Source organism: Eucalyptus grandis, chromosome 10, assembly GCF_016545825.1.
Source record: "Eucalyptus grandis isolate ANBG69807.140 chromosome 10, ASM1654582v1, whole genome shotgun sequence".
NCBI lineage: Eukaryota > Viridiplantae > Streptophyta > Magnoliopsida > Myrtales > Myrtaceae > Eucalyptus > Eucalyptus grandis.
Window position 1 is genome coordinate 23,387,441 of NC_052621.1, and position 27,450 is coordinate 23,414,890.

General features: G+C 38.6%; 2 protein-coding genes and 1 pseudogene across 2 annotated transcripts; 1 reads left to right on the forward strand and 2 right to left on the reverse strand.

Annotated features, from left to right (window-relative positions):
- The first annotated feature begins 202 nt into the window (after positions 1-202).
- Positions 203-1,143, forward strand: LOC104423804 (annotated as a pseudogene).
- A 2,727-nt stretch (positions 1,144-3,870) lies between these two features.
- On the reverse strand, positions 3,871-5,995 carry LOC120288984 (probable acyl-activating enzyme 18, peroxisomal). Its single transcript, XM_039303341.1, has 6 exons — positions 5,902-5,995; positions 5,600-5,815; positions 5,143-5,268; positions 4,891-4,989; positions 4,436-4,642; positions 3,871-4,188 (listed from the first exon to the last, which is right to left on the reverse strand). Exons 1-6 carry the CDS (start codon positions 5,947-5,949, stop codon positions 4,075-4,077), a joined length of 810 nt encoding a protein of 269 aa, XP_039159275.1. The 5' UTR covers positions 5,950-5,995; the 3' UTR covers positions 3,871-4,074.
- Positions 5,996-21,451: 15,456 nt separating this feature from the next.
- On the reverse strand, positions 21,452-24,120 carry LOC104429324 (probable acyl-activating enzyme 18, peroxisomal). The gene is made up of 4 exons (XM_039302918.1): positions 24,031-24,120; positions 23,605-23,736; positions 22,182-22,441; positions 21,452-21,584 (listed from the first exon to the last, which is right to left on the reverse strand). Exons 1-4 carry the CDS (start codon positions 24,118-24,120, stop codon positions 21,452-21,454), a joined length of 615 nt encoding a protein of 204 aa, XP_039158852.1.
- Positions 24,121-27,450: the final 3,330 nt, after the last annotated feature.

Here is a 27,450-nt window from a genome sequence, read left to right on the forward strand (position 1 = left end):
GTACTGAATAAGAAATCTGTACAACAAAGCCACGTGAACCCGTATTCAATGTCATGACCCTCAGGGTCTAAGTAGAATGAATCATCGATCATAAGTGATTACGTAGAAATAAAATGACAATTACCCTCGATGTTAATGACTTTTAACTCAGATAGTCTCCATTTGCATAGAAATATGGCCTACAGAGAATTCAAGGAGCTCAATGGCTCTCACGACCCAAAACTCTAACCCTATCATAGTACCATGCGGGCACAAGCCGGTCAGACCGCCCCGCTACTCCATCACCGCCTTCGACCTGGAGAACGGGGCCTGGGACCAGCTCGACCCGGTTCCGGACTACCCGGATGGGCTGCCACTGTTCTGCCACCTCGCGAGCTGTGATGGCGAGCTAGTGGCCCTCGGGGTGGGACCCGGCGACCTACGAGCCGGTGGCCGACGTCTTCGCATACGACTTCGCGGCGTGGGGGCGTGGCGATGCCCCAGCGGGCCTCCTTCTTCGCCGTGGGCGCGCACGGCGGGCGCGTCTACGTGGCCGGGGGGCACAACGAGGGAAAGAATGCGCTGAGGTCGGCGTGGTCGTACGACGTGGGGCGGGGCAAGTGGACGGAGCTGCCCCCGATGAGCCATGGCCGGGACAAGTGTGAGGGGCGGTCCTTCTGGGTGGTCAGCGGGTACGGGACGGAGGACTAGGGCCGGTTCGAGGGGGGCCCGGAGGTGTACAACTTCGGGACCGGGGGAATGGCGGCGGGCGGAGAGGGTGTGGCCGCTGGAGCAATGCCCGAGCTCGCGCGTCGGCGCAGGAGGGACGGGCGGCTGTTCGGCGGGCGGGCCGACCCGGCGGTCCGGGCCGAGACGCGTCTTTGGGTCAAGCCGGGGGAGGGCGGAGTACGAAGGGGGGGGTGGCAGGAGTTCTATGTGGCGGAGGGGCAAAACAAGAAATTGGAGAGGATCAACGTGCCCAACAAGTTCTCGAGTTCGCGACTGGGTGCCGCGTCGAAGTCTAGAGCTACGAAGCACCAATACTTTTCAAGAGTTTTCGTGTCGTATTGTGTCGGACACTTCGACACGTGTCCGACATTCTCGGACACTTCGACATGTGTCCGACATTCTTGGACATTTAATCAACACATGTCGAAAATTTGAAACTTGGTCAATTTTCCCAACACTCGAGTCAGAATTCCGACATACGAGTTTGAATTCCGACATACGAGTTTTTGACATGTATTTCCAATATTGAGGTACATCTTAAAATTCTCAATAAATGAAAGGTCAAAATGTATAAATGTGAAAAAATAAAATAGAATAATAAAAATAATAAATTAAGAAAGAATAAAAACTTAGTATTCTCTTTCTTTTGACTCTCACTTCTGTAATACACAATTCATCCCTAAAGTTTTTTTTCTCCTCTTCCGACATATTTTAACATTCGAGATCGGGATGTGGATTGCTTGTTTTTTCTTCAAGTTTTATGAATTATTAGGATAGAGTTGAATTTGTCAAATTGAAATAATTAATGCTATTAATAAATTGCGGATTAATGTTTTTAGTATAAATTCATTCTAGACTTATTTATTTATTTATTCACGATTTTGAATCAAATTAATTTGATTGAAATAAACATAAAAATGATAATCTATTATGTATATATAAAAATATATATTTAATATCCATCATGGCCCCAACGTGTCAAAATTCTCTGTTCTTTTAGAAACAACGTATTAACATATCGTGTCGTGTCGGCACGTGTCGCATATTACGTGTCGCGTGTCGCGTGTCAGACAAGGTGTTACTTAGGTCTAAAACAGGGAAAAAGGAGATCCTTTCCAAAAATGGAAACGGGCGTTTTTATGTTCGGAGCGTGCAGTTTCGGTCACCGTCCGAATTGAGATATTTTCGCCTTTTTCCTTTTTTGGTGCTCGTCTTTTTCTTTTTCTTTTTTGAGAAACGTCTAGAGATGGGATTTTGCTTGTATACGGTTGTAGGTACGGCTTGTCTTTCAGCCAAAGCCGGGAAACACACCCAGTTTGGTCAGTTGTTTCCTGAGTTTCTGATGATGATGCCTGAAGGTGTTGTGTACAAGCTTGAGCAATGTAATTATGTGTACTAAGCACCTTTTCTTTCTTAATAAGAGTCTGTTTGGCGACTTGGATAAAGGATCCTATGTAGATGGGGTTATACGCAGATTTAGTTCGGATGGAAACATGAATAATCCACCCTGATTCTTTGTGTTTACTCAATAGTACTCGCCACGATGATTAAGGTAAGTTCCTTTTTTTTTAAAATTTTTTTTCATCAAGATCGAGGCAAATTCTAGTTGGTGATTATTTTCACCTTCGTTGAATGATGTCTGTTTTAATCCAATCCGATTCTGTGTTAGTCAGGATTCAAAAGGTTAGGTGTATATTTATTATCCAAAGTCACCCATCATACAAAGAAATAGAAATTATTCAAGTCTTTAAGTTGGGTTTTTTTTTTTCTCTAAATGCCTTGATCCACACCTGTTGAAGAAGTTTTCGAGCCCTTACGGCTTAGGTGGGCTCTAGGGTTGCAAGACCCATGATCAGATCATTTGATTCCATCAATTTAAGATGTTCAATACAATATTAAATTCAAAATAAACTATAAGAAGCAAAAAGATAAGCCAAAAGTAAGAGTACAACTTGCTCCAATATTATACCTATACCGGTATCCAAATTTAAGACAGTATTTGGGACGGGTTATGTCCCAAACCTATCCCATCAGCCATATATTATTTCCCAAATTGGCTACCTGTTTTAACATAGTAGCTCAAACCAGGCCCGCCTCACCTAAGTAGTCAAGTCCCATCTACTTCACCTCATTAACAAAGATGGTGTTCTTATTGAACATACCGAGAAATCTGTATGGTGTTTGTTTCGTAAGAAGAAGAACACCCAATAGCCTCGTGCCATCTTTTCTCCTCATCTATCAATGAGTTGGAGGCTTACTTGACAATCAACTACTCTTAAGTACATTAAAAATAAGCTTGACATTTTTCGGTTTTTTCCACCGTCACTCGTGACTTAATTGACCTCACCGGTGTCTAGGATATTGACAGTCTGTGGTTAATACTAGCCAATAGATTATGGAGAACAATCAACGCAGTGATCACGCAATTTCTCAATTCAACGTTTTTCACTGAAGTTTTTAGCCTTTCGTGGATAAAAAACGGGCCCTAATCGGGCCCCCGATCGGCCCAGCCGGCATGTGGGTAGGCGTGGCCGCCCGATGGCTAGCGCTTTCACTTCTCGTCAGCACTATCTTGTCGCCGCCGGTCACTTTCTTCCGCACTCTTCCGCTCCAATAATGCCACAACCAAACGTTGAAAAGAACACGCGTAATGAGCGAGGTTTCCGCATGGCAACAAAGACAGAATGCGACAACGACGATGGTCCCTAATGCGATTTCCGCACGTCCCCGTCATTCGTTTCGTCTTCCAATCACGGTCACACCGAGCATACAGGAACAGTTCGGATATAAGGGCATCGATGATTCAAATCTCGAACGGCCTAAACGTGAGTCGTCGAAGGTCGACGGCTTGGTGGGTCCATTACGGTGCGTGGTTTACGAACATATGGACGATGCTTCATGAACATGTGCGTCGTTTACCGGAGAGTTTCTGAATCTTTCGTTTCGTCTTTGACCTTTACGAACATGTGGATGATACTTCATGGAAAGTGAACTTGATCGTGAGTGTCTGCCCATGAATCATGCCTCGTTCAGATGATGTTTTGGTAGGGTGACTGTGCTGCAATAAACTGCTTTACTCATGTGACGTGGAAAGTATCCTGAGCACTCCCTTAACAAAACTCAGCGAGGAAAAACTTCACACCCAAATCAACTTCAACTCGATTCCCAAACAACATCATGTCATCATTATTGAAAAGACAAGTGTTCTGAATTCCAACCGGATAGTGCTTCTTATTCCAACTAATAATTCTCACAGATTTCCTTCAACCCAATTTATATCTCACAAGCAGGAAGTTAGAATCTAGAATCGGAACCTGCACATCGACAGTCGCAGCAAGAATATGGGACAATACTTCCCAGTTGCCTCTACAGCTCACTCTGCGCAGAGAGCTGCTGTCGCATCTGATCCCTCAACACCCTCCTCAGTAGCTTGTTAGAAGCCGTTCGAGGGAACTCAGCGACAATCTTGACAGAGCTTACCTGTCAATCAATTGAGACATTCCAGTTAGCGATCCTCATGCATGTTCAGATGAAACAAATGCGTTGGACCAAAGATTTTCGAGATAATCTTCCGCTTGTTGAATTCTTTTTTCATCATATTCAATTTTTAACAATAAAGTCGTGACCCTTCATTGAGTTCGACCTTAATTTTTACTTCACAAAAAGCAAAGCATGAGCGGCGTCAAAATGCACTTATGCATCAGCATTTACATCTCAAGGATTAAACCTTGAACAAAGGGTTGAGGTTTCGCTGGATGGCTTTTGAGAATTTCATCTTCAGATCATTCGGTTCAGCCTTACACCCCTTCTTGAGCACCACGAGGACAACCAACTGTTCTGGACCGCCGGTTGGTGGCGCTAGACTTATTGCGGCAGTCTCTAGTATAGATTCATCTGCTCTATCACAGACCCGCTCAATCTCAACAGAACTAGTCTGCAATACCAATTGGTCCGCATTAGAAGAGGAAAACAAATTTGTAGACCCATAAAGCAGCATAAGTAAAAAGTTTTAGGTGGAAGCTGTAACATTCTTTTGACACAGGAGAACCATATCAAAGCTTGTAGCTACTTTGCCTTCCACCGCTATACCACATATCGCCAGCATATAGAATTTAGTACAACAGCAAAGTTCTGAAGTACTTTCAGACGTCTTTATAAAGAGTGAAATTTGAAGCGTCGTACCTTAATGCCACCAAGGTTCATTGTGTCATCAGCCCTCCCTTGTACGATATAGTACCCTCCAACAGTTCTCTTAATGATGTCTCCATGTCTCCTCAGTTGCTGGAAGTTCGTTTGAATTTTCCAGGTCATGTTTCTTCCATCAATCTACTAAGTTTACTAAGCATAAATTTCCAGTAGCGACAAAACATCCGTATCCAGAGAAGGAAAATGGAATGAGTAAGCCGCAGTATTCCACGAATTAACATGGCATACCACCCCTTTGTATGTCGGCATTCCCTTGAAGTAAACTTCTTCGTGATCAGCATTGAGCAGCCTATCAGTTGCGCCCATGTAAACAGGGAACAGTCCCACTTCGCCAACACAAGGTTGATCATCTGGCTGTAAGCAGTGAGACAGGAAATTAATTATGTACCATAGAAGGGATTGACTGGTTTGTCAAAATATGTTATTCCTAAAATTTATCATCTGAAGCAGGTTCCACAAGCAGTTTCCAGCAGCCCTGTGGAACCTGCAATTAAGACTACTCAGTGAAGAGCCATGATTGGTGAAATACCCATGTCCACGCCCTGAGAAATTTGTTTGAGTACTACAGTAAAGAGCTAAATGGGATGGTCTTCATACTAAATTCAATTAGCTTCTACTAAGGCTTATAAACACTGTTGGTGCGCATCCCTCAACAGAGAACCTCCTTTACTAGAGAGAATCTTACTCGAGGGGCTCCATAGTCGTCCAGGATGACAAATCCGGTTGTCATGGAAGCATTGCTAAATGCTCCGAAAGCTTGAGGCTGCAGATGATTTCCTTGAATGTAAGATGATGCAAGCTCCGTGCCGCCACAACACTCTATAACGGGGCTATAGAAGGACTTGGAAGAAAGCCAGAGGTCGTCGTCGATATTGGATGTTTCCCTGTGGAGCCAAATGACCTGAACCACCATTCATAATCTTGTTACTTCTTTACAAAACACTTTGATGATCATGTGACCAATTTGATGAAAAGAAGAAAGAAAACCTGATCTTTGTCCAATCGAGGCCTTCCATACACTGCGTGCTCTTCCATGGTTTTACTAAGCTTGGTACTGTGCCCAAAATGGTCACTCCTGCATCCTGAAATAGATGCAGGAACAGGGAGAAAGTCTGGTTAACAACTTTATAAGTGCCATCTGTCAGCGCCCAACAACAAGAATTGATCCAAAGCTACTAGAATTGCCTATAAAAGCTGGCGTTTACTGCGCATTGCGCTGCTGTCATACAAAAATATAATTAAAAATGGAGTATGAAATATTTTAGCATCAATATAACATTATTATTACAAAATCATGTAAGCTGAGAAAACTATTGAAAAACTCTATCAAGTTTTGAAGTTGACAAAACTTTATTGTTCTCATTCTTATTCTGAATAATAGTAGACTTCTCAAGTTATATCGCAGATTCTTGTCAAAGTCTATTCATTCCAGAAGTCTTTTCCACTCTGACGCAATCAAAACTGAAACCAAGTCCATAACGAATATATAATCAGACTCAAATTTAGTGATCTTGCGATAAGGATACTAATAGGGATTTATTCTTTAATATCTAGCTCTCTAACAAACAATCTCACTTATCTTTTATAAATACATTGATGGAATCAATCACAAATTGATGAAATCAATATTGAAGACAAGTTCCTTTTAGGAAGCATTTACTTATGAAAACCTAGATTCTAATTATATGGGTGACCATAATCAACGAATTTTTATCTCAATCTTCCAACGGTTACAAGATTTTCTTAATCGATTCTGTCCAACGAATTAATTGGAAGAAATTCCTTTAGAAAATGCCAACGACTAGTGAGGCATGTAGGAGTATTTAAGGAGGTTATCCAATCTATTTGAGGTAGTGCGTGAAAATTGAAATTTCAAAGTCTAAAGTCTTTCCAATCACTTGTTCTTTAACGACAGCTCTTACAAATTGTATTCAAGAGAGAAAATCACAAGAAGAGTGTGGCTTGGTGAGGGAAAATAAATTTTCACTAAGTGTTTGCACTCAAAATATTGTACTTTTCTGTTGATACTATAGTGAATTCCAGTCATAAGGTTGCTAATATAAGAGAGTGGACGTAGGCTTAATCTAAGCCGAATCACAATAAATCTCACGTGTAATTATTTCTTTCCCTGAACTCTTTTTAGTTTTATCTGTTGCACATTTTTTAAGTATCGCAAAAAAATCTATTCCATCACTTATCGATTTTGAATTTTCACCAGAAGTCTAGTGGCTTATTTATCAGACTCGATCTTTATTCAGACTTTGCTCACAACTTATTTTATTCTCCATTTATTTGTCAAGGTTTATTTTAAACACATATTCATCATCCTTTAGGTGTTTGTACTAGCATTATCAATCGGTATTAGAGCCTTATGCTCTTCTGTTGAAGTGTTTATACTTATGAACTAAAGATCTTCTATGGCTAGTTGTTTAGCACCGTGGACTCGTGGAGGAGCAGAGCAATACCGAGCTACCTTATTTTGATGAAAAAAATATAGTGTGGAAGAATAAAATAAAGGCATTCTGAGATCTAGAGATCCTGAAATGAGATGTTGTATAAAGAGGAATCAACCTAAAGGCAACTTCAACATCGACAAGGGAATAAGTCTTAGATAAGGATGTTGAAGAATCCAACCAAGCCAAAAATTACCAAGAGATAGGCTCTTGATGCAAAAGTCATCTATTCTTATTATGTGCCTTGTCTCCTACTGAATATAATAGAATTTCTTCATGTGCATAGCTAAAGAAGTCCGAGATAGACTTCATGTCACTATGAATGAATAGATTGTGTAAATGAGACAAAATAAATAACTTACTTGGCCAATATGAATCCTTTAGAATGAAGACTGGAGAGTCTATTAGAGATATGTTCCGTTGATTTACGAAATTGTAAATGGGTTGGCATATCAAGGTCAACCAATTTCTGCTCCAATGAAGATCAACTAATTTATGTGAGAACTCTTAAAGGATTGGAACCATGTGAAAATATCAATTCGGGAGACATAAAAATTATGCCTCTTTCTGTTGACAAGCTGATAGGCACTCTTAAATCATATGAAGTAGAATAGATCAATGATAAAGAGGATCCAAAAGGTAAGAAGTTAATAGCTAAATCTAATTTAATTATGATGATACAGACACGTACAATGATATGGACGACGAGGAGCTGGCTCTCATGATAAAGAAATTCAGGAAATTGAATAGGAAAGGAAGAATATTGAACTGGAAAAAGCAAAGCAAGCAAAATTCCATAAAATATTAATGGAAGATGTTGAATCTAGCAAGGATGTGATATGCTTTGAGTGCAAGAAGAAGGGACACATCAAGTCTAACTGTCCTTTGCTGAAAAAGAAAAAAGGAAAGTATGAAAAATACAAGAAAGCTCTAAAAGCATAAACTTGGAGTGACACAGAATGTGAGGAAAGTGAAGAGGAGTTTGCAAATATCTGTTTGATGGCTCACTTAGAATCGACTTAGAATTAAAGTCGGACTCTGACTTAGACACAATCAAAATCTGACAAGTAAATCAAGGTAAGTCACTTAGAAATTCCTATTAAAGTTTCTAAGTATGTAGATGAACTTTGCTTGAACTTCAAATCAACTCTTAAAAGGATTTCCGAATTAAAGAAGGAAAAATCAAAATTCAAGCAACATGATAATTCTTGGAGAGAAAAAGTTTGAGAATCTGAAAAAGGATTTTGATGATTTGAAAGAAAATACTAATTCTCTTTCAAGAGAAAATGAATGTTTGAAAAATGAGATTTCAGATATTTTTTACAAAGTTCTCCAAATGATCAAAACTTTAGAGATAATTCATTCAACTCAAATACCTATTATAACAAATCTTGTTTGGGTATGAATAAAGAAAGTACTTTTAATCAATTTTCCTAAAATCAATGAGAAACTTAGACAAAGACCTCCAAAATCTTTTACAAAAAAATCATTTTCAATTTTTTTTTGTAAAATTTGTTGGTTGGAGTGCTCTTAAATGTTCTAAATGTAATAACTTAGAACATTTTGAGAATGAATGTCCTAAAACGGAGACCTGTTAAAAAAGATTGGACAAAGGCTATTTTTTAAAACTAACTTGCTAGGACCCAAAAACTTGGGTACCAAAGAAAGTTTGAGAATTTTTTTTTTTTTTACTGCAGATTATTGTTAAGAGGAAAAGTAAATGGTACTTGGACAATGGTTGTTCGACATATTACTCGAGATTCAAGCAGTCTCATAAAACTAGAAAAACAAAGAGGAGGAAATGTTTCTTTTGATGGGAACAACAAAAGAAAATTATTGGACATGGAACAGTGAGGATTGAAAATTTGATCATCAACAATGTATCCCTGGTGAAATGTTTGAACTACAACATTCTAAGCATAAGCCGGCTATGTGATACAGACCTCGAATCAATTTATAAGAAGATATCTATTTTAGAGTTAGTCAAGCTTCTCTCAAACTTTCACTTAGCGAAGATATGGCAATATTTTATCTTTAGACATAAGTCCAGAGAGTTCTCAATGTCTTATCTCAATTCAAGATGAAGTAAATATATGGCATTGTAAGCTTGGACACGTGAGTATGAAACAAATTGATATACTATCGTCTAAGAAGCTGATTCGTGATCTTCCCAAAATGATGTATCATAAGTCTAAGTTGTGTACTCCATATATCTTGGAAAACAGGTCAAGAGCTCATTTAAACCTATAAATCGTGTTTCCACTAATCACGTATTGCAGCTTCTTCACATAGATCTCTTCGGACCAATCAGAATTCAAAACATTGGTGGTAAAAAAGTACTTTTGGTAGTTGTGGATGATTATTCAAGATTTACATGGGTTTTCTTCTTGGCAAATAAAACAGAAACATTCTCATATTTTTCAAAATTTGCTAAGAAGGTTTAGAATGAGAAAGGTTATGCCATTGCCGATATAAAGACTGATTATGGGAGAGAATTTGAAAATCAAGACTTTGCAAATTTTATGACGAGAATGGTCCACAACATGTTTTCTCCTCTCCTTACTCTCCAAAACAAAAATGAAGTTATAGAAAGGAAAATAGGTCTTTATAGGAGATGGTCAGAATTATGCTAATTGAAAGTAGAGTCTCTTTCTCTTTTTGGACAGAAGCAATTTTTACTGCATGTTATATAATTAATAGAGTATTTTTAAAGCCCATCCTAGAGAAAACTCCTGTGAAGTTTACAAGGGAAAAACCAAATATCTCTTATTTTCATGCGTTTTGTTGCAAGTGTTTTATTTGAAGAATAGAAATGATCGGCTCCTGAAATTTGAAGAAAGATCGAATGAATGAAAATTTCTTGACTATTCTACTTCAAGCAAAGCTTATAGGGTCTTCAACAAGAGTACACGGATTGTCGAAGAATCAATGAATGTCGATTTCAAGAAAATGTCTAGAACCAACAAGACCGATTCAACTTGAAGAATCGAGCTAGTTCCGAGACTTAATGAAGTCTCGATTCCCCGAGGAACCTCAGCCTTCTTGTGATTAAAGTCAAGCAGAAGAAAAATTATAAGAATCAAAGAAAACAGATGTTCAACAAACCCTTGCGACAATGACAAATTCAGCAATAACTGAAAACACAAATGAATCTATCATAAAGATCTCATCATTGGCAATATAGAAGAATGGATTTGTTGACACCTGATTTTTAGTCGATACATCATTAAAAAAGATAAGTCCAAATTTTGTTATGGTTTTACGAAATTCGTAAATCGATCTTGCATGTTATGAAAATTATAATATTATAATATATATAGAGAGAGAGAGAGAGAGAGAGAACCCCAATTAGTTCACAATTGATCATTGCCGTTTACTAATAATGCATCGTGGCAATTGAAAAAAAAGGCATGTGCTCAATTAGAAGGAGTTTTTAGCAATTTTAACAAACATTTAGCTAGGAGGATCAAATCCTAATCCAAGAGCTAAGATTTGATCTTGATTTAGACTATATAATAAATTTTCCCTCCAAAATTGAAAAGGGGGTCATTTTCGAGATCCACTTTCTCTCTCTTGAAAACGTTTCTCTCTTCTTTCTCTCTTTCTCGGATAAAACACGGCTAAACCGCTCTCTCTCTCTCTCTCTCTCTCTCTCTCTCTCTCTCTCTCGCTGATTCTCCCACCAAGAGAAGCAAGCGGCAACTCCCCTCGCCGGACCGAGCTCCCCTCTCCTTCGTCCCTCTTGATCTCGCTTTTGCCTCTAGCGTTTCTCTGACCGCCTGACCGCACCCCTTTTCCCCTTGCGGCAATCGTTGGCGGACAGCGAAACTAAGGCAGCCACGCTTCCCACAGCGGAGGTCGCCGTCCCACAGCGGCTCCTCGCCCGCGATCCGATGTTCGACCTCACCGTGCTGGTCCTCTTCGCACTCGGCGTGTTCTCATTCCCGAGCAACGCGGCTCCTCCTCCGTTACTCCACTCCGGTAGACGAAGAAGGCTGTGGTCGGCAAATCGCGTCGCCAGGAGCTTAATTTTTCCAGATCTAAATAATCCTCTCGATGTTTTGAAAATGCTTAGTGGAGCTTGATTGTTGATCAATTGAGCCTAAATCACTCGGAATTGCGCAAAAGGTAACATCTCTTCTCGAGCTCCAATGAAGCAAGGTTGTTCTAGACAACCGGGGCTAGAGCTCACCCTAGGGTTCTAATTCTGCAATTTCAACATGTTTAAGATGTTATAATGGCCTTAGGATAGCTTAGGATGAGCTTGATTGGCCTAAGCATGCTTGATTGTTTGAATATGCTTGTTCTGCAAAAATCATGTCTTTGTGACTGTGCTATAAACTCGTTACTATTGTTTTTGTGTTCAATGTCTTCACGAGAGTTGAAGAAGACTCAAAGACCATTCCAACGACCCATAGAGCATTCCGATCTGATGTCATTTACTACCTGAAAATAGCTCAGCATTTAGTGCAGTTTCTGGAAAATGTTGTGTTCTGACTTGTTCTCTCGTTTGAATGACCCCTCTGTGCAAATAACTTGATACGAGCTGGTTGCTATGGTTTTTGTGTTCAAAGTCTTCATGAAGGCCAAAGACGGTTCGAATATATTTCCAATGAGCTATAGAATTCCCTGATTGAACCTCATTTGATATGGTTTTTTCATGTCCAAAGTCCATTCCAGAATCTGTCAATTTGCAATTTTTGGATGATTGGATGACTGATCTGTGCAAATGGCTTGATATCAGCTTGTAAATGTAATTTTCTGTGTTCGAAGTCTTCATGAAAGTCGTAGTATACTTCATGGGCTTTTCAATAATATAAATTTTGCACCGATTGGCATCCATTTTTCCTATTAATTTCATGTCTGAAATTCTACTGTGTTCTATGATATTGATGTAATCTTGTATTTTGGACAACCTGATATGTTTCACAATTTTGTGTGCAATTTTATTGATTGAATTGGACTAGGGTATCTTCATGAGATTTAACCCTAACATTCAGACCTAATTGCATAATTTTTTTTTTGGAATTTTCTTACATCATATAGATAGGATTAATCACAATTGATTATGGTTTGTGCTGTTGTTTCTATTACTGATCTGACCTCCAAGAGAAATGTTTTCGATTGAGCTTATTAATGAACCAATTTGTAGAAGATGCCTTCTAGACATACTTAGAGCATATCATAAGCTTCATGATGATGTATGGCATGCCTCATTTGAGGATCATTTACTATGTAAAAACCATGCATCAAGTCGATATGTCGCAACTGAAATTGTCATGCATTTTGCCTCTAATGACAAGTCATATATCAATGTTAATGAATTTGTGTGACCTTTTGCACATGGATTTAGGGTTAAATGTCTTAATCAAACTTTTTCTTTACATTTAGCCCTATGTCATGTTCAAATTTCATAATTTTCATGCATTGATTAGGTGGCTTAACAAGACAATTATCATGCATCATTTTCTAATCTGCTCATGATTGATTTGCATGCTTTAGCGATTGTTGCTTTTCAGCCATGAATTTGACTTTACTTGAACCTGGCATCTCTTAAAAGTCTTAGTGCATGTCTTAATTTTCTAATGACACTGATTTTGCTAATTGTCATCATTTGTCCCATTTTCAATTTTTTGCAAAAGACCTAGAAATCTGCTATGAGTGAAATTCGGAATGCTTTTTGCTTTTGTTGAGTCAACCTTTTATTACTTTTTACATGGATTTTCCCTAAAGATTTTGCAATCGGACTCCTTAATGAAATTTGTTTATCTTTTTCATGACTATATTGTGGTGAAAGTTTTTTTTTTTTTTTTTTTTTTTTTTAGAATTTTTGGACATTGTCTCACTAGGACAAGTTGTTGTTGATTTGTCATGTTGTCTTGCTGTCCTGTTATGTTCCTGATGTGTTGTTATGTGTTCTTGAATTTTTATAAATTTGTGTGTAACCCATCTTAGGAAACTTCATTCATGAAAGTTGTTGTTCCTCATAGTGTGCTTGATGTTCCATGCTTTTCTTAGAGCCAATTATCCATGGGCTCTACCCCAATTGCTTTGATCTTATGTGTGATGTTTGATGATTTCTGTTGTGATTCTTTGTTATGATTTCATTCTAGGATTTCTTTTAGAATATCTTGCATGCTGAATTGAGATTACTTGTCTTTATGAAAGTCGTTTTGATGTGTATGCTTGTTTCTTTCATTGTATGCACATAGTTATAAGTTTCTTAGGTTATGATTAGATTAGAACCCGAAGATGAAAAAAGCGTGAAGGACGGTGGAGGTTGATGTCCATTACGACCATTATTGTATAATATTCATTTTCCCGACATATGTCTTGGGTTCCATTTGTTGTGTAAAAACCCCGAGTTGCGGGTTTTCTCTTTTTCTTTTTTTAAGTGTTTCTCTTTATATTTTTTAGGATTGCATGATAGGTTTATTACTTTCCTTGATTGTTTACTTACCATCTTGCAATTTCAATTCATTGATTGTTTTCCTTTCTTGTTTTTTAAGAAATAGAATAGAATGAAAATGACTAACCATGCATGATCGCCTATTTTAGGATTAATGATCCCAAAAATGTAAAAAGAAATGCATGGACATGTTAGGAAAACACAACATATTGTTTAGGTATCGAAAAGGGCTAATAGCAATATTAGCGTAACCAAATCCCCGAACCTAGATATTTGGTTGTGTAGGAATCGAGGGAACTCCCGACCCTCAATTGGGTTTTCTAGCCAACTCCCAAAATGAGGCTAGTGGTGACTCCGTCTTATATTTAGGTTGTCATAAACAACTAGATCGCAAAATAAACTCGTCGCGCGGGGTACGAGCTTGGGAGAGCTCGTAATCTGTGAGGGAACTCTTGTGATCAAGTATCCCTAAACCCGACATTTCCCCATTTTGATTCAAGAGCGACAAGATCGGGTCGTGACAGATTCGTACCAGATCCAAAGTAAAGGGAGACTCAAGTGCTCTAGCTCTTATTTTTGAAATAGAACCAAAGGGAGTATAAGAAACTTTATCCGATAAAAGCTAGATCAAAAAATAATAATGCAAAAGAACTCAAACAATTCAGAATTAATGATGTTTGGGAGTTAGTTCCAAAACCAAAAGGAAAATCTGTGATTGGAACAAAATGAGTATTTAGAAACAAGATGGATGAAAAGGTAAAATAACAAGAGATAAAGTAAGGATTATTGCAAACGGTTACACGCAATAGGGAAGTAATAGATTGTGATGAGACATATACACCTATAGTCGTTAGAAACTATAAGATTATTGCTAGCATATGCATGTTTCCATGATTTTAGGTTATTCCAAATGGATATCAAGAGTGCATTCCTAAATGGGTTCATATAAGAAGAAGTCTATGTGGAACAATCACTAGATTCAAGATCCCAAAACTTGTCTACAAGGCGAAGAAGGCTTTATACAACAAATAAAAGGCACCTCGAGCTTGATATGAGAGACCGAGTAAGTTTTTGGGTAAGCAATAGTTCCAAAGAATGAATGGTTGACACAACTTGTTTATCAAAAGGGAAGAAAATGACTTTTACTTGTTCAAATATATGTAGATGATATAATCTTTAGATCTTCTAATGAAAATTTGTGCAAGAAATTTTCAAAGTATATACAAGAAGAATTCAAAATGAGCATGATGGGTGAATTAACTTTCTTTCCTTGGGTATGCAAGTCAGACAATCAAAGAAAGATACCTTCATTTATCAAGAGAAATATGCTAGAGATGTTATCAAGAAGTTTGGAATGGAAAACGCGTAAGAAGATTGAGACTCCCATGTCTAGTTCTTCCAAACTCGACAAGAATGAAAATGGAAAAAGAAAGTAGACCAAAAAGACATACAAAAGCATAATTGGTTCTCTTCTCTACCCCACGCTTCACGACTTTTATTCGGTGTGTGTATGTGTGCTAGATTCTAAGCTAATCCTAGAGAATCATCTTAGTGTTGTCAAAACATATTATCAAATATGTTGCAACGAGTCCAAAATTAGGTCTATGATATCCAAAAGAATGAGACTTTACATTACTTGGATACTCATATGTTGATTTAGCTTATTATAAAGTTGACAGGAAAAGTACTTTAGGAACATGCCAACTTTTGGGATCAATGTTAATGTCCGGGTTCTTAAAGAAGCGGAACACGTGGGTACTCTCAACGGCGTATGCATATGTTGCTCTTAAAAGTTGCCGTTTCACAAATTCTTTAGATCAGCAACAATTAAAGGACTTTGGAATAGAAGAACCTTGCACTTGAAATCAGATGTGACAACACAAGTGCGATCAATCTCACCAAAAATCTTATTCTTCATTCAAGGGCAAAGCGTATTGAAATTCGCCATCATTTCTTAAGAGACCATGTACAAAATGGCAAAATCAATGTTCAATTCATTGATTCAAGAATCAATCGGGCAGATATTTTCACCAAGCCATTGGAGAAATGATCATTCAAGTTCATAAGTGAAAACTGAATATTACTCTTATATCCGATTAAAGTTTATGGACAAGCAAACTCATAAGTTCAACCTATGGTAGAAACATCCTTCGAAAGCCCTTCCAAACTCGAGATAGTTATATTTCAAATTTTGACGCGTAAAATTTTTTTCCTTCTTGAATAGGTATGATTATTCTCAAATTATTACTTGCCTTGGAAATTGTTATATCTCTGCTGTTTTTTGGAATTAATACTTCAAAAATTATTGACGATTACTTTTTAATTTTAAAAAAAAAAAAACGGAAGTTTTTCTTTGGTGCTTGGTCAGTTGGCCTGGTTCATTTTCTTTTAAATAAAGTCTTCGATCCTTTTTCACTCAATCACTCTTGAACGTGTCATCAAAATCTTCCAAGTCCATTTCGACGTCTTATCGGAGGAAATTCTCTCGCATTACTAGTCGCAAGGCTCAATTTGTGCTCGATGATCCGACACACTTTGATCTCACCAGAGATGAATCACTCGGAAAGCACGAATTGACCATCCGTGGAGGAAGAGGTTACTTAGGAAGCGACTCCTCTTTCCATAAGAAAGCCCAAGGTACATTTCAAACATTATGAATTTCTAAAAGGGAGGAAGTCCCATGGATTTCATAAGTTCATTCTTGAAAGAAATGGCTATGGGAATGAAACTTTGTTCTTGAGGGCATGGAAAACTTAGGGCTAGTAGAGGGCTTGGAAAAGCGGAAAGGAATTTTGAAACTTTCCCGTGATCTCGTTTTGGTACAAAGGGTTAGACTAGGAGTAAAGGAAGATGATGATGAGAGGGTGTTCAAAAACTTCCAACCCAAAATGGGTGTTGCTACAAAAATCGCTGGAACAAAGGGAAATTGTTTCGGTTGAGGAACATAAGAAGGTCTATGCACGGTGCTAAAAAGAGAGGTCATCAACCCTCGAACGCTAGATTTTGATTTTCCGATTCCATCAAGGTGAATTTGCGAGAGAAATTTGCCATGCTTCAAATGAAAATGTTCTATGTAGAGTCATCGATGTTTATTATGAATTGATTGTTTATTTCTATTCCAACATATCTGTTCGACCTTACTCATATTCAATTTATTGTGAGTGATAAAGTTTTTAATGTTGATATTAATTTGTTTGATATTCTTGAGAAAGAAGTGGATTTTTGCCCATCAATGTGTCCAACGAAGAGGTTACCAAGTTTTTGGTGAAGGACGAAATTCCTAGGGAAGCATTACTTACTCTAGGATGTCTACTTATAATATTTTACTCCACAAGATCGTCATCAACGCATCAAACTCAAAACCGCTTCTAAAATCGTGTCTCAGATTTGAGCCAAATATGATGTGGACCATTTGCAATGGAGTTGCTTTTTCACTCCCTCACACAATTCTATTGCACATGTACAGAACTGTCATTAAGGGAAAGGGACAACTTTCGCATACAACTTTGGTAACCAAACTTTTCCGATACTTTTAGATTCAACCGCCATCCAATTTTTGCTCCAGAACCATTCTTTCCATGCAAATTGAACTTAAAATGATCTAAAAAATGAGATTAAAAGATCTCTCCAGAGCCTTGAAACTTTTGAAGAAGGAATCTACTAGCAAAGTTAAGATAGAATCTATGGGTGAAGAAGCGTAAAGGGAAAAACATTGTCTCGTGCACTCCAAAAGAAAAGACATGTTCTTCTTCTCACGGGATGAAGAAGAGAAAGATGAAGACGAGATTGTCTCTGATATTGTGGCAAACATTGCAATGCGAGATCCTCTTGGTGGCATAGCTGATTTTGAAGAAGAGGAAGAGGATGATAGCAAAAAAGAACTTGAAGAAGAAAGTGAATAAGAGGAAACTGGAGTGAAAGAGAATAAGGAGGATGACTCATATGATGAATAAGGAGATGCGAATCTAAACAAGGGATGGCATCATTCGACAAAGGAATGAGAAGATACAAGGGCAATTATTGGCAGGAGATGGCTGAGAGAAGACCAAGTGAACCGGTCAACCAACGGTGCTAGAAAAGGAGTGCAAGAAGGAGAATGAGTTTTTCCTCAAACTGAAGGTACCGTGACGGGGGGGTAAGTGAAAAAACTCCTCTTACTAACTAGCCTATAGGAACCAACTACAAGTGATGGAATCAACCGATCTCTCTAGATGCTGAAGATATTTATGCATCTCATTTCCCCGAAGAATCTTCTAGGGGTAAGGGACAAAGATGCTAATGTTCGGGGGAGCACCAAATTTCACATGTTCAGGTCGATGTTCCTTCACTTTTGGATACTTCACGAAGTACATTTTGCAAAAGTTAGTGCCCAAACCGAATCGACTCAAACTATCCTTGGATAGTGCAACCCTTTGGAGATTAAGGCGCGATAATATGGGATGGAGGTTGAAACCCGAAGTTGCATGCTACTCGGTACTATCTCAGAATATTTCATTGAAAGGTACAATCTCTTGATGATAAGGTTAGTAACATAAATCAACAGGCATCTCAAAATTTAGCAAAGGTTGAGACTATCTTCCATCGTCTCGACTAAGCTTGAGGAGACTGTGCGGACTTTGGAGGATTTCCGACTTGTTTGTGTTCCTAAGCAACCCTTATCATTTTCGAAAACCAAATTTTTCTTTTTCTTTATGCTTGTTTATTTTTCTCATTTTTGCTGTTGACAAAAAGGGGGGAGAGTTTTGCATATTTGAAGCTTTGAGTGCATGTTTGAGTTTTTCTATGCTTGTGTGAATGGTGTTCTTTTTATGCAAACTATTGGTTGGTGTGTTTTATGTGCAGACTATGTGTATTTTATGCAAACTTTTATTGTGCTTACTGTCCGTTATCTCACAATTATCATGTGCTGTTAAAGTGTTATTTTGCATGATAACTTTCATATTATACTTAAATCTGCGTGAAAATTTTGTCACCATTAAAAATGGTGAGATTGTTGAGAAAACTCTCACAAAGTTTTGAAGTTGACAAAACTTTCTTATTCTTATTCTTATTCTAAAGAATATTAGACTTATTCGCAGACTCTTATCAAAGTCTATTCATTTAAGAAGTTTTACCACTCGACGCAATCCGGACTGAAAACAAGTCTAGAATGAAAATATAATCAGGACTCAGATTTATTGATTTTACAACAAGGATTCAGTATGAATATAATAGGGATTTATTCTTTAATATCTGGCTCTCTGTCAAAGAATTTCACTTACCTTTATAAATACATTGATGGAATCAATCACAAATTGATGAAATCAATCTTGAAGACAAGTTTCTTTTTGGGAAGCATCTACTTATGAAAATATAGATTCTGATTGTATAAGTGACCAGAATCAACGGATTTTCATCTTAATCTTCAAACGGCTACAAGATTTCCTTAATCGATTCTGTCCAACGGGTTGATTGGAAGAAATTTCTTTGGAAAATGCCAACGGCTAGTGAGGCATGGAGAAGTATTTAGGAGGTCATTTAATCTATTTGAGATAGTGCGTGAAAATTGAAAGTCCAAGTTTGAAGCATTTCCAACCACTTATTCTTCAACAACAACTCTTACAAATTATATTCAAGAGAGAAAATCACAAGAAGAGTGACTTAATGAGAGAAAATAAATCTTCTACTGAGTATTTGCTTTCGAAATATTGTACTTTTCTGCTGATACTATAGTGAATTCAGCCGAAGGCTGCCAACGTGGAGAGTGGACGTAAGCTTAATATAAACGAACCACTATAAATCTCATGTGCAATTTTTTTTTCTTGTAACTCTTTTCAATTTTATCCTATTGCACCTTTTTTAAGTATCGCAAAAATCTATTCCATCACTTATTCGATTCTGAATTTTCACCAGAAGTCTGGTGGCTCATTTATCAGACTCTGATCTTTATTCGGACTTTGCTTGCAACTTATTTTATTCCATATTTATTTGTCAAGATTTATTTTAAACACCTATTCACCTACCTTTAGGTGTTCGTACTAGCATTATCAATAACAAAATCTAGTCTGCAACAATTTACATGGCCTTGTATATGTTTCCCCATGATAGGAGAAAACAAACGAAAATGGGTGATCCATGCAAAGTAAAAAGTAAACCGCAAGGACTGCAGGCCTCACCTGAACAAATTTTCGAAATCACGTCCTAGTGGAGATCCATGGTAAAAGAGCGAGAGTTGCACCAGCTAGAAAGCAAGAGTAGAGTGCAATCGGGCCATGACCCACCCTAAGTTTGTAGGCCAGCAGAACACATCTCCAGCCCGAATATCTATATGAGCCCACGAATCAGCACCGCATCGGATAGGCGAGAGTTGAGTCCAGGGTATCGCTTTTGGTTCTCCTAATTATTCGCAAGAAGGAATTACATCTCAGAATTCTCAAAGTTAGTTGTAAACAAGGCGCTATCTTCAACTTACACTACCTGTAGTTCCGGAAGAAAGAGAATATTTGTCACAGAGTCAGCGGTTTGGTAAAAGGCTGGGTAATAATGCCTTCTGCAGAAAGTAACAGAAATCACACTTCTGTGTCACATCTTGTCAACCGACACAAGTTCATGTCATGACTACTCAGAGGACTTTCGAAATAGGGATGATGTTTTTAAAAACTTCAAGGATAGCTAACAATAGGTTTTCTTGTCTGACCTGCATACTCTTCTTTTTGTGGAAATACTGGGCAATGCAAATGCTGGTGATACCTTTGGAACATGATCCACTTGGGAAAGAAAAGCTTTCCATGACATGTCTTGCTCTCTCAACTTCACGCCCACGCTATCTCCAGCCACAGGAAGCACGATGGCTTTCACTGGATTAGCTTCCACAACTCGACTGCAAGGGCGGAGAAGAACACCCGCCGTTAGCTCAGTAACAGAACATCCACCTTCTAGCACTCTCTCTAGGGGACTTGAACTGTAAAGTACGGGTAAATTTACACAAGATAAGCAATTAATGTCAGAGTAAAGCCAAATATGACAAGTGAGATGATATGGCAGCTAAAACTCGTAAGGGAAAATATGGAACGAGACTGTCAGACAAGCTTGATCCGTTTCTTCTCCATTTTCATCTTTTTTATCCAATGGGTTCATTATCAAGAGAAAAGTCGCTACAAAGAAGAAATGAAGTGACCGATTTACCTATACAATGGAAACTTCCGGCCTCTCTTTGTATAAAATCCTGAAACAGTTGAAGGACATGTAGTATTGCAATTAATTCATAGAAGAAGCATGAAATTCGTGCGAGCTGAAATTTTATGTGAAGCCTGCTTAAACAATACAGAAAAAACTTGAACCAGCTTCCACTTGAAGGAAATAAAACTTATAAGGCGATACATTGACAAGTGAAAGCAAGCTTTTGGCTTAAAGACTAATAAAGCAATAGGGTCACATATATAGACCAACAGAATATTAAAGAGATTCCCACGGTTAAGTCATGCAATTCTGTAATGAAATCTCCTATATAAATATCAATAGGTGTAACTTCGTTATATGCTGTAACTACTTCCCTCTGCTTCAGCTCTTGTTAAAGTTGACACATCAGAACTCAGAAGTTCCAAGCAAAGTTACAGCATTTAGAGGTCACCTGAGTAAATATTCCTTTTGCCTTGAAATGTGCAGACGGCTTGCAATTTCCTGGGTGCCGAAACTGTCAGCTATTGATACAACAACAGATCCTCCGAGTACTATTGCCAAATATATGATAACAGCATGGATCGTCATTACATGATCGACAAATCGCGTCTCCCTTTGAGAATGTCGCGTCCAGAGCATTTGCCACCAACCTGCTTGTATTTCTATTTCTGTTAGGAACAGCGAAGTGAAAATGGACGAAGCAAGTTTTACTAGTTTACAAAGAGCAATAGTTCAACGGAGGTCAATGGCGCGAGGATAGTGGAGGCAATCTACTTGATTGGAAAAGGCTTCGAATCTGTTAATGTGGTTATTGCAGTCTCGTCATTGTTAAGCACAATGCTAAAAAAAGAACAGGAAAATGATTTGAAAAGTAAGGAGAGACCAATGGAGCTGGCATTTTTGAAGATTTGAAACTACGTCACATTTCACATTGATTATGAATACAGCTCCAAATAGGCACACAAAATTTGAAGATGCACTCCAAGTGCTGAGCAAATTCATTTTGCAAAGTTCTCGGACAATGAAATTACATCATCGAGGCTGTGTGAGCACTCGCATGAGTTTGATTGTCTGGGTAGAAGTGCAGTGTGCTTCAACAATTAGCATTTTGGGACAGGCATTGATTCCAAAACCATGATTTGATTTCATCGTCTGAGAACTTAGGTAAAAAGGTAAGCGTGGCTTTTGCAGGCATTGACCTCTCACGGGAGCAAAATTACGCTAGCATCAGAGGAAGAAGAGCATACATTACTTGTTCTCGAAGCTCTTTTAGTGTCATACGGTTAACATTCATGTGATCATAGCCTTCATCTCTCCATACTAAGGCTATGCTGTCATCCCCTCTCCTCTGTTGCTGTGAGGGCAATAAACAGCATTCAGCTATGTTGAATACTGCCCCCGGAAGCCACGTACCCCGGGGCTTTGATTTGTCGCTGGTGTCGAGAATGCAGCTCGGGGGACGACGAAATGAAAGCGAGAGTTCATTAAGAACTATCGACCAGTAGACCTGGAATCCATTAAAAGAATCCGATAAACTGGTGAGCGTAGTAAGTACTTAGGAACTATGGAAATTTCTCAGTGGAGAACAAATTGAGTGGGTTCTTCCCAACTGCGTAAAGACTCCATTTAGGACATGCGACACGCGACACGACACACGACATGACACACCGACCATCATTCAAAAAAAATAAAGAAATTCACACGTTATATATATTAAATGAATATTTTTATTTTTAATTAATTTGATTCAAATTCATAATTAAATAAATAAGAAAAAAAGAGCACACAATGAACTTACACTAATAATATTAATAAATCTATTCATAGGAAATTTGAAAGACATAATTATAATTAATGTGTATTTATATTTGGGGACATATTTGTAACTCTAACAAAATTATTGATTAAAATAATGACCAACAAAAATTAAAATTAACTTATTTAAATAAATTTGTAATCTTACGATGACCAAAATTTATTATTATAATTCAATATTCAACACTTTTATTTTCCGAAATCACTTTATAACTTTTCTTATTTATTTTTCTGATTAAAAAGCCCCTGTGGTCTACTCCAACCTCGCCCCCACATTTATTTCACTCTTTCCATCATTCCTTCCCCTCCCCCGTGGTGCCGCGTCACTTCTTTCTTGAAAATTGAACACCCACGCTCCCCTCTCCAAAAAGAAGAAATCACGGCAATGTCCTATCAAAATCTTATTTTTAATTTTTTGAGTTTCCCCCATCAAAAACCCTAGCGCTCGCCTTCTCCTCATCCTCGCACGACCCTTCTCCTCTCAATCTCTTCTCTCAATCACTCGCCACCTCACCTCCGGTCTTTCCTCCTTCACAAGCCCAGCCTCACCGCCGGCCCTCCATCTCAGTTGCGGTCCTCTCTCTGGGTTGCCTTTGTCTCTACTCTTCCTCTAGCCCTCTCTCACCATCGTGGCCTCGCCGTTGCTCCCTCCCTTGCCATTGTTTTCTTCAACGATCCTCTTTCGGATACATGTGTCAAAACGTATCAAGAAGAGTTGATCATGTGTTCGGAAAAATCACACGTGTTGACTGCGTGTCCAAACGTGTCGGACACGTCGAGACGTGTCAGACATGACACAGAGGCTCAGCAACGTGTCCGTCTTCATGCTTTCCAAAGATACAAAACCGACTTTACATCAGGATGCTCCACGGAGAATTTCTGAAAAAGGCTAAAGCTCGTTATGGGATCCTTGTATGATGACCCCAAAAAGCTTTCTGCCATGCGATTCCATGAGGCGTCCCAAGTTTGTTTCTTTTTGATTGGGACCTGTCAAGAAAGGAATACTGCATCGGTTTAGATTTGAACACAAAATGATTAAATTCACAGACAATTCCGAGAGCCACACATGAAAGCTTTGCAGAAAAATATTCGCCACAACCTCAGCCAATTATACATATTTAAAGTCTGCAAATGGCACGAGTAAGTCATCTGGAAGGAATTGAACGAAGAAATACATCAATCCTGATTCACAACTAGCAACATTCATTGATTTCCCTAGACAGAAATGCTATAAATTAGGGCCATTCGCATCGCTTCCCTCGCTATGTGCAAAATACCGACCATCGCCTTTTCACCGGCAGCGGCTTCCCAGGACAGACCCGCCTCCACCAGGTCATCCACGCCCACCTCGCCGATGTTGGGATTGTCCATCTCCCTCTCGCTCTCTCTGGGCAACGAGCGTCAGTCGCTTGACACTTCATTAGAAGGCGCCATTGGGGTAGTAGGTGAGGGAAGTGAGCTCATGATGGACCGTGATTTGTCTTCGTTTAAGTCAACAATTTCTTCATGTGTCGTCTCATTCATATGAAATTTAGTTCCGGGTGATGTGAGTCAAGGTTGTCAACTACCACCTACATAGCACTGACATGATGGATACGCAACACGACACGATACGACACACCGATGCCATTTTTTCAAAAAAATGTTAATTAGGCGTGTTTTCGACACGTTATATATTAAATGAATATTTTTATTTTTAATTAATTTGATTCAAATTCATAATTAAATAAATAATAATAAAAAAGAGCATACAAATGAACTTTACACTGATAATATCAATAAATCTATTTATGTAAAATTCAAAAGACATATTCATAATTAATGCGTATTTATGTTTGAGAACATATTTCTAACTCTAACAAAAATTATTAATAAAACTAATGACTAACAAAAATTAGAATTAACTTATTTAAATAAATCTATAATATTTTACAATGACCAAAAAAACCGTGGTCCACCCCAACCCTCACCCCATATTTATTTACTCACTCTTCTATCATTTCTTCACCCCACTTCTTAGCCTCCCTTATTTATTTTTCTAATAAAAAATAAAAGTCCCTGAGGTCCACATCAAGGTCCACCCACCCCCGGCCGCGTCACTTCCCCTCTCTCCAGAAAGAGGAAATGATGACAATGTCCCATCAAAATCTTATTTTAATTTTTGAGTTTCCTCCTCTCAAAACCCTAGCCTTGGCCTTTCCTCCTCCTCGCACGACCCTCTCCTCTCAATCTCTTCTCTCTTTGTTGCCTCATCATAATCGCTCGCCACCTCGCCTCCGGCCTCCTTGCAGTCGCAGCCTCGCTGCCCACCTTCCATCGCAGTCGCGATCCTCTCTTTGGGTTGCCTTGGTCTCGCTCTTCCTCTAACCCTCTCTCACTATTGCAGCCTCGCCATCGCCTCCACTCCCCTTGCCGTTGATTTCTTCAACGATCCTCTCTCCTAAACATGTGTGTTGGAATATGTCGAGAAGAGCTGACCACTTATCGAAAATCCCACACATGTTGAATGCGCGTCCGAGCGTGTCGGACACGACATAGGGCCCGGCAACATGTCCATGCTTCATAGACTACCAAGAGGCAGAGGTAGTTAGTTGGTTAGGACATGTTATGTGGAGAACGTCGGGTGGGGATTGTAAGAATTATTGTGGCCCACGTGATATGATTTATTATATAGTTTAATAATTGTCAAATGCTATAAAAATAATATAAATAAATATTGGTTATGAGAAGTTGCAACTCCAATAAAATGAAATTGTATAATCCTCAAGGGAAGTTACTGCTTTTCCGAAGATGCGACTTTTATGAAAGTTAAAAGGCGTTTTTGATAGAAGGCACCTGTTGATAGAATGTATAAATAGAATTTGGTCCTCTCTCCACCCATATGAACAACAATAACTAAAAAGAATTTGGTATTATCTCCTCCATTGATAGAATACATTAAATAATAGTGGGGTTAAAGGAGAGAAATTGGATTTCTTCATTTGGTTCGAGTTCTTCGGTTATTCACAACGATTACCATTAAGGATAACGCTATGAATAAAGGTACGTCTTCATCTATTTGTGAAAATCATAAAGATCAAATATCACTGTTTTCTTTTAAATTTCCGCATCAAAGAATTATATATATCATCTAAGAGGGTTTCTGGGATCGCCTTGTCATTAACCCTTAAACACCAACCAAGCACAGCAGCTTTCTTTATAATTCGGAAAGAGACGTGTCACCATTCCCATCCAGACCAGAATAGCCCTTGGACATCGCCATGTTGGTTAATTACGTCGATTTGTAATTTTGAGTGAAGTGCGACTGCAATGTAAGCTTTCGGCAACATGTGTAAGTGGAATGATACCTTTTTCGTGGCTAGAACCCAAAGGGGTAGGTGGAATGATACCTACTTCGTGGCTAGAACCCAAAGGGGGTAGGGACCTTTTCGAATGGCAGCTTTAGCTAAACCTCACCTCAAATGTTTTGATCTCCTTACGTCTGTTGAGAGGACAGTGTCATAAAGAACGAAGGCAAAATAGAAGAGCACACTTTATAACTATTATTATATTTAACAGCTTTTACTATCGAATTTTAAGTTTTCTATTACCGCCAACCAAACATGTTTATTTTCCAGTTGGACATGTCGATAAGCAAAACAAAACTCCAGACGCGAGATCTCCATCGCAAAAAGTCCTGAGAATAGATTAGAACGATAAGTAGTTTGATCAAGGTCTGTATCGGACAACAATAAACTTTTGCAGCTCATGTGCTATAGCCAGTTCGCTCGGACTGCCCATATGGTTCATCAACCGAAGCACATCCTCCAGATCATATTCAATAACATTCGACTGTCCCACCTCCTACATGTCCTAGATCCATTCTGACCATAATTCCTAGGTCTGAAACAGTTTATTTTCTCATCAAGAAACACCCATATATTTTACATAGTAGACAGTGACATCCCGGTGCGTCAATTAAGTTCACTATTTCCACAATAACAGAGACACCTGAGGCTGAATCCACCAACAATCAACAAAATTAAGTTCATCATGCAATCTCCATCAGATTGCAACGTGAAAAAAGACGTCCCACAATATTTAACGCTAACAGCAAAGGAGTCACATACATAATGACAACAAAACCACAAAGGTGCAACAGAGATTGTGACATCCCATTTTTCAGATTTTATTTTCGATTAAATAAATCGGGCCTTTCATCGACGCGCCGGTAGTGCTATTCTCCGAGTTGATCACTCGGGATAACTGTATCATCGGAGAAACAATTGGGAATCTAAATGCAATAGACTTGAGAATTCGACCCAGAATCGACCGCTTCGACCGTATTGATCTGCAGCGGTCATTACTAAGACTATCGAAATCAATCGGTAGATCGGAGATAGGTCGATTTGACCTGAGATATGTAATCGTAGTTTCAGGTGATTCCACTTGCAAAATACTCGTCGATCGGACTAGATTGATTTTTCTATCATTTTGGTACCCGTGCTTGTAATTGAAACCAGAGATTTTCACGACAATTAAGAGTCGCCAATGTCGAATATACACTATGTGACTCGAGATAAATCGATCGTAAGTCAATTGTACTAAAATTCCTAAAGTTACCCGAATGACTAGGTCACTCTAAAAGACACCGGATCGAAAATAAATAACCGCGACTTTGAACCCGATTTCGAAATCGAAAGTCCCGTGGTGTCACGAGCT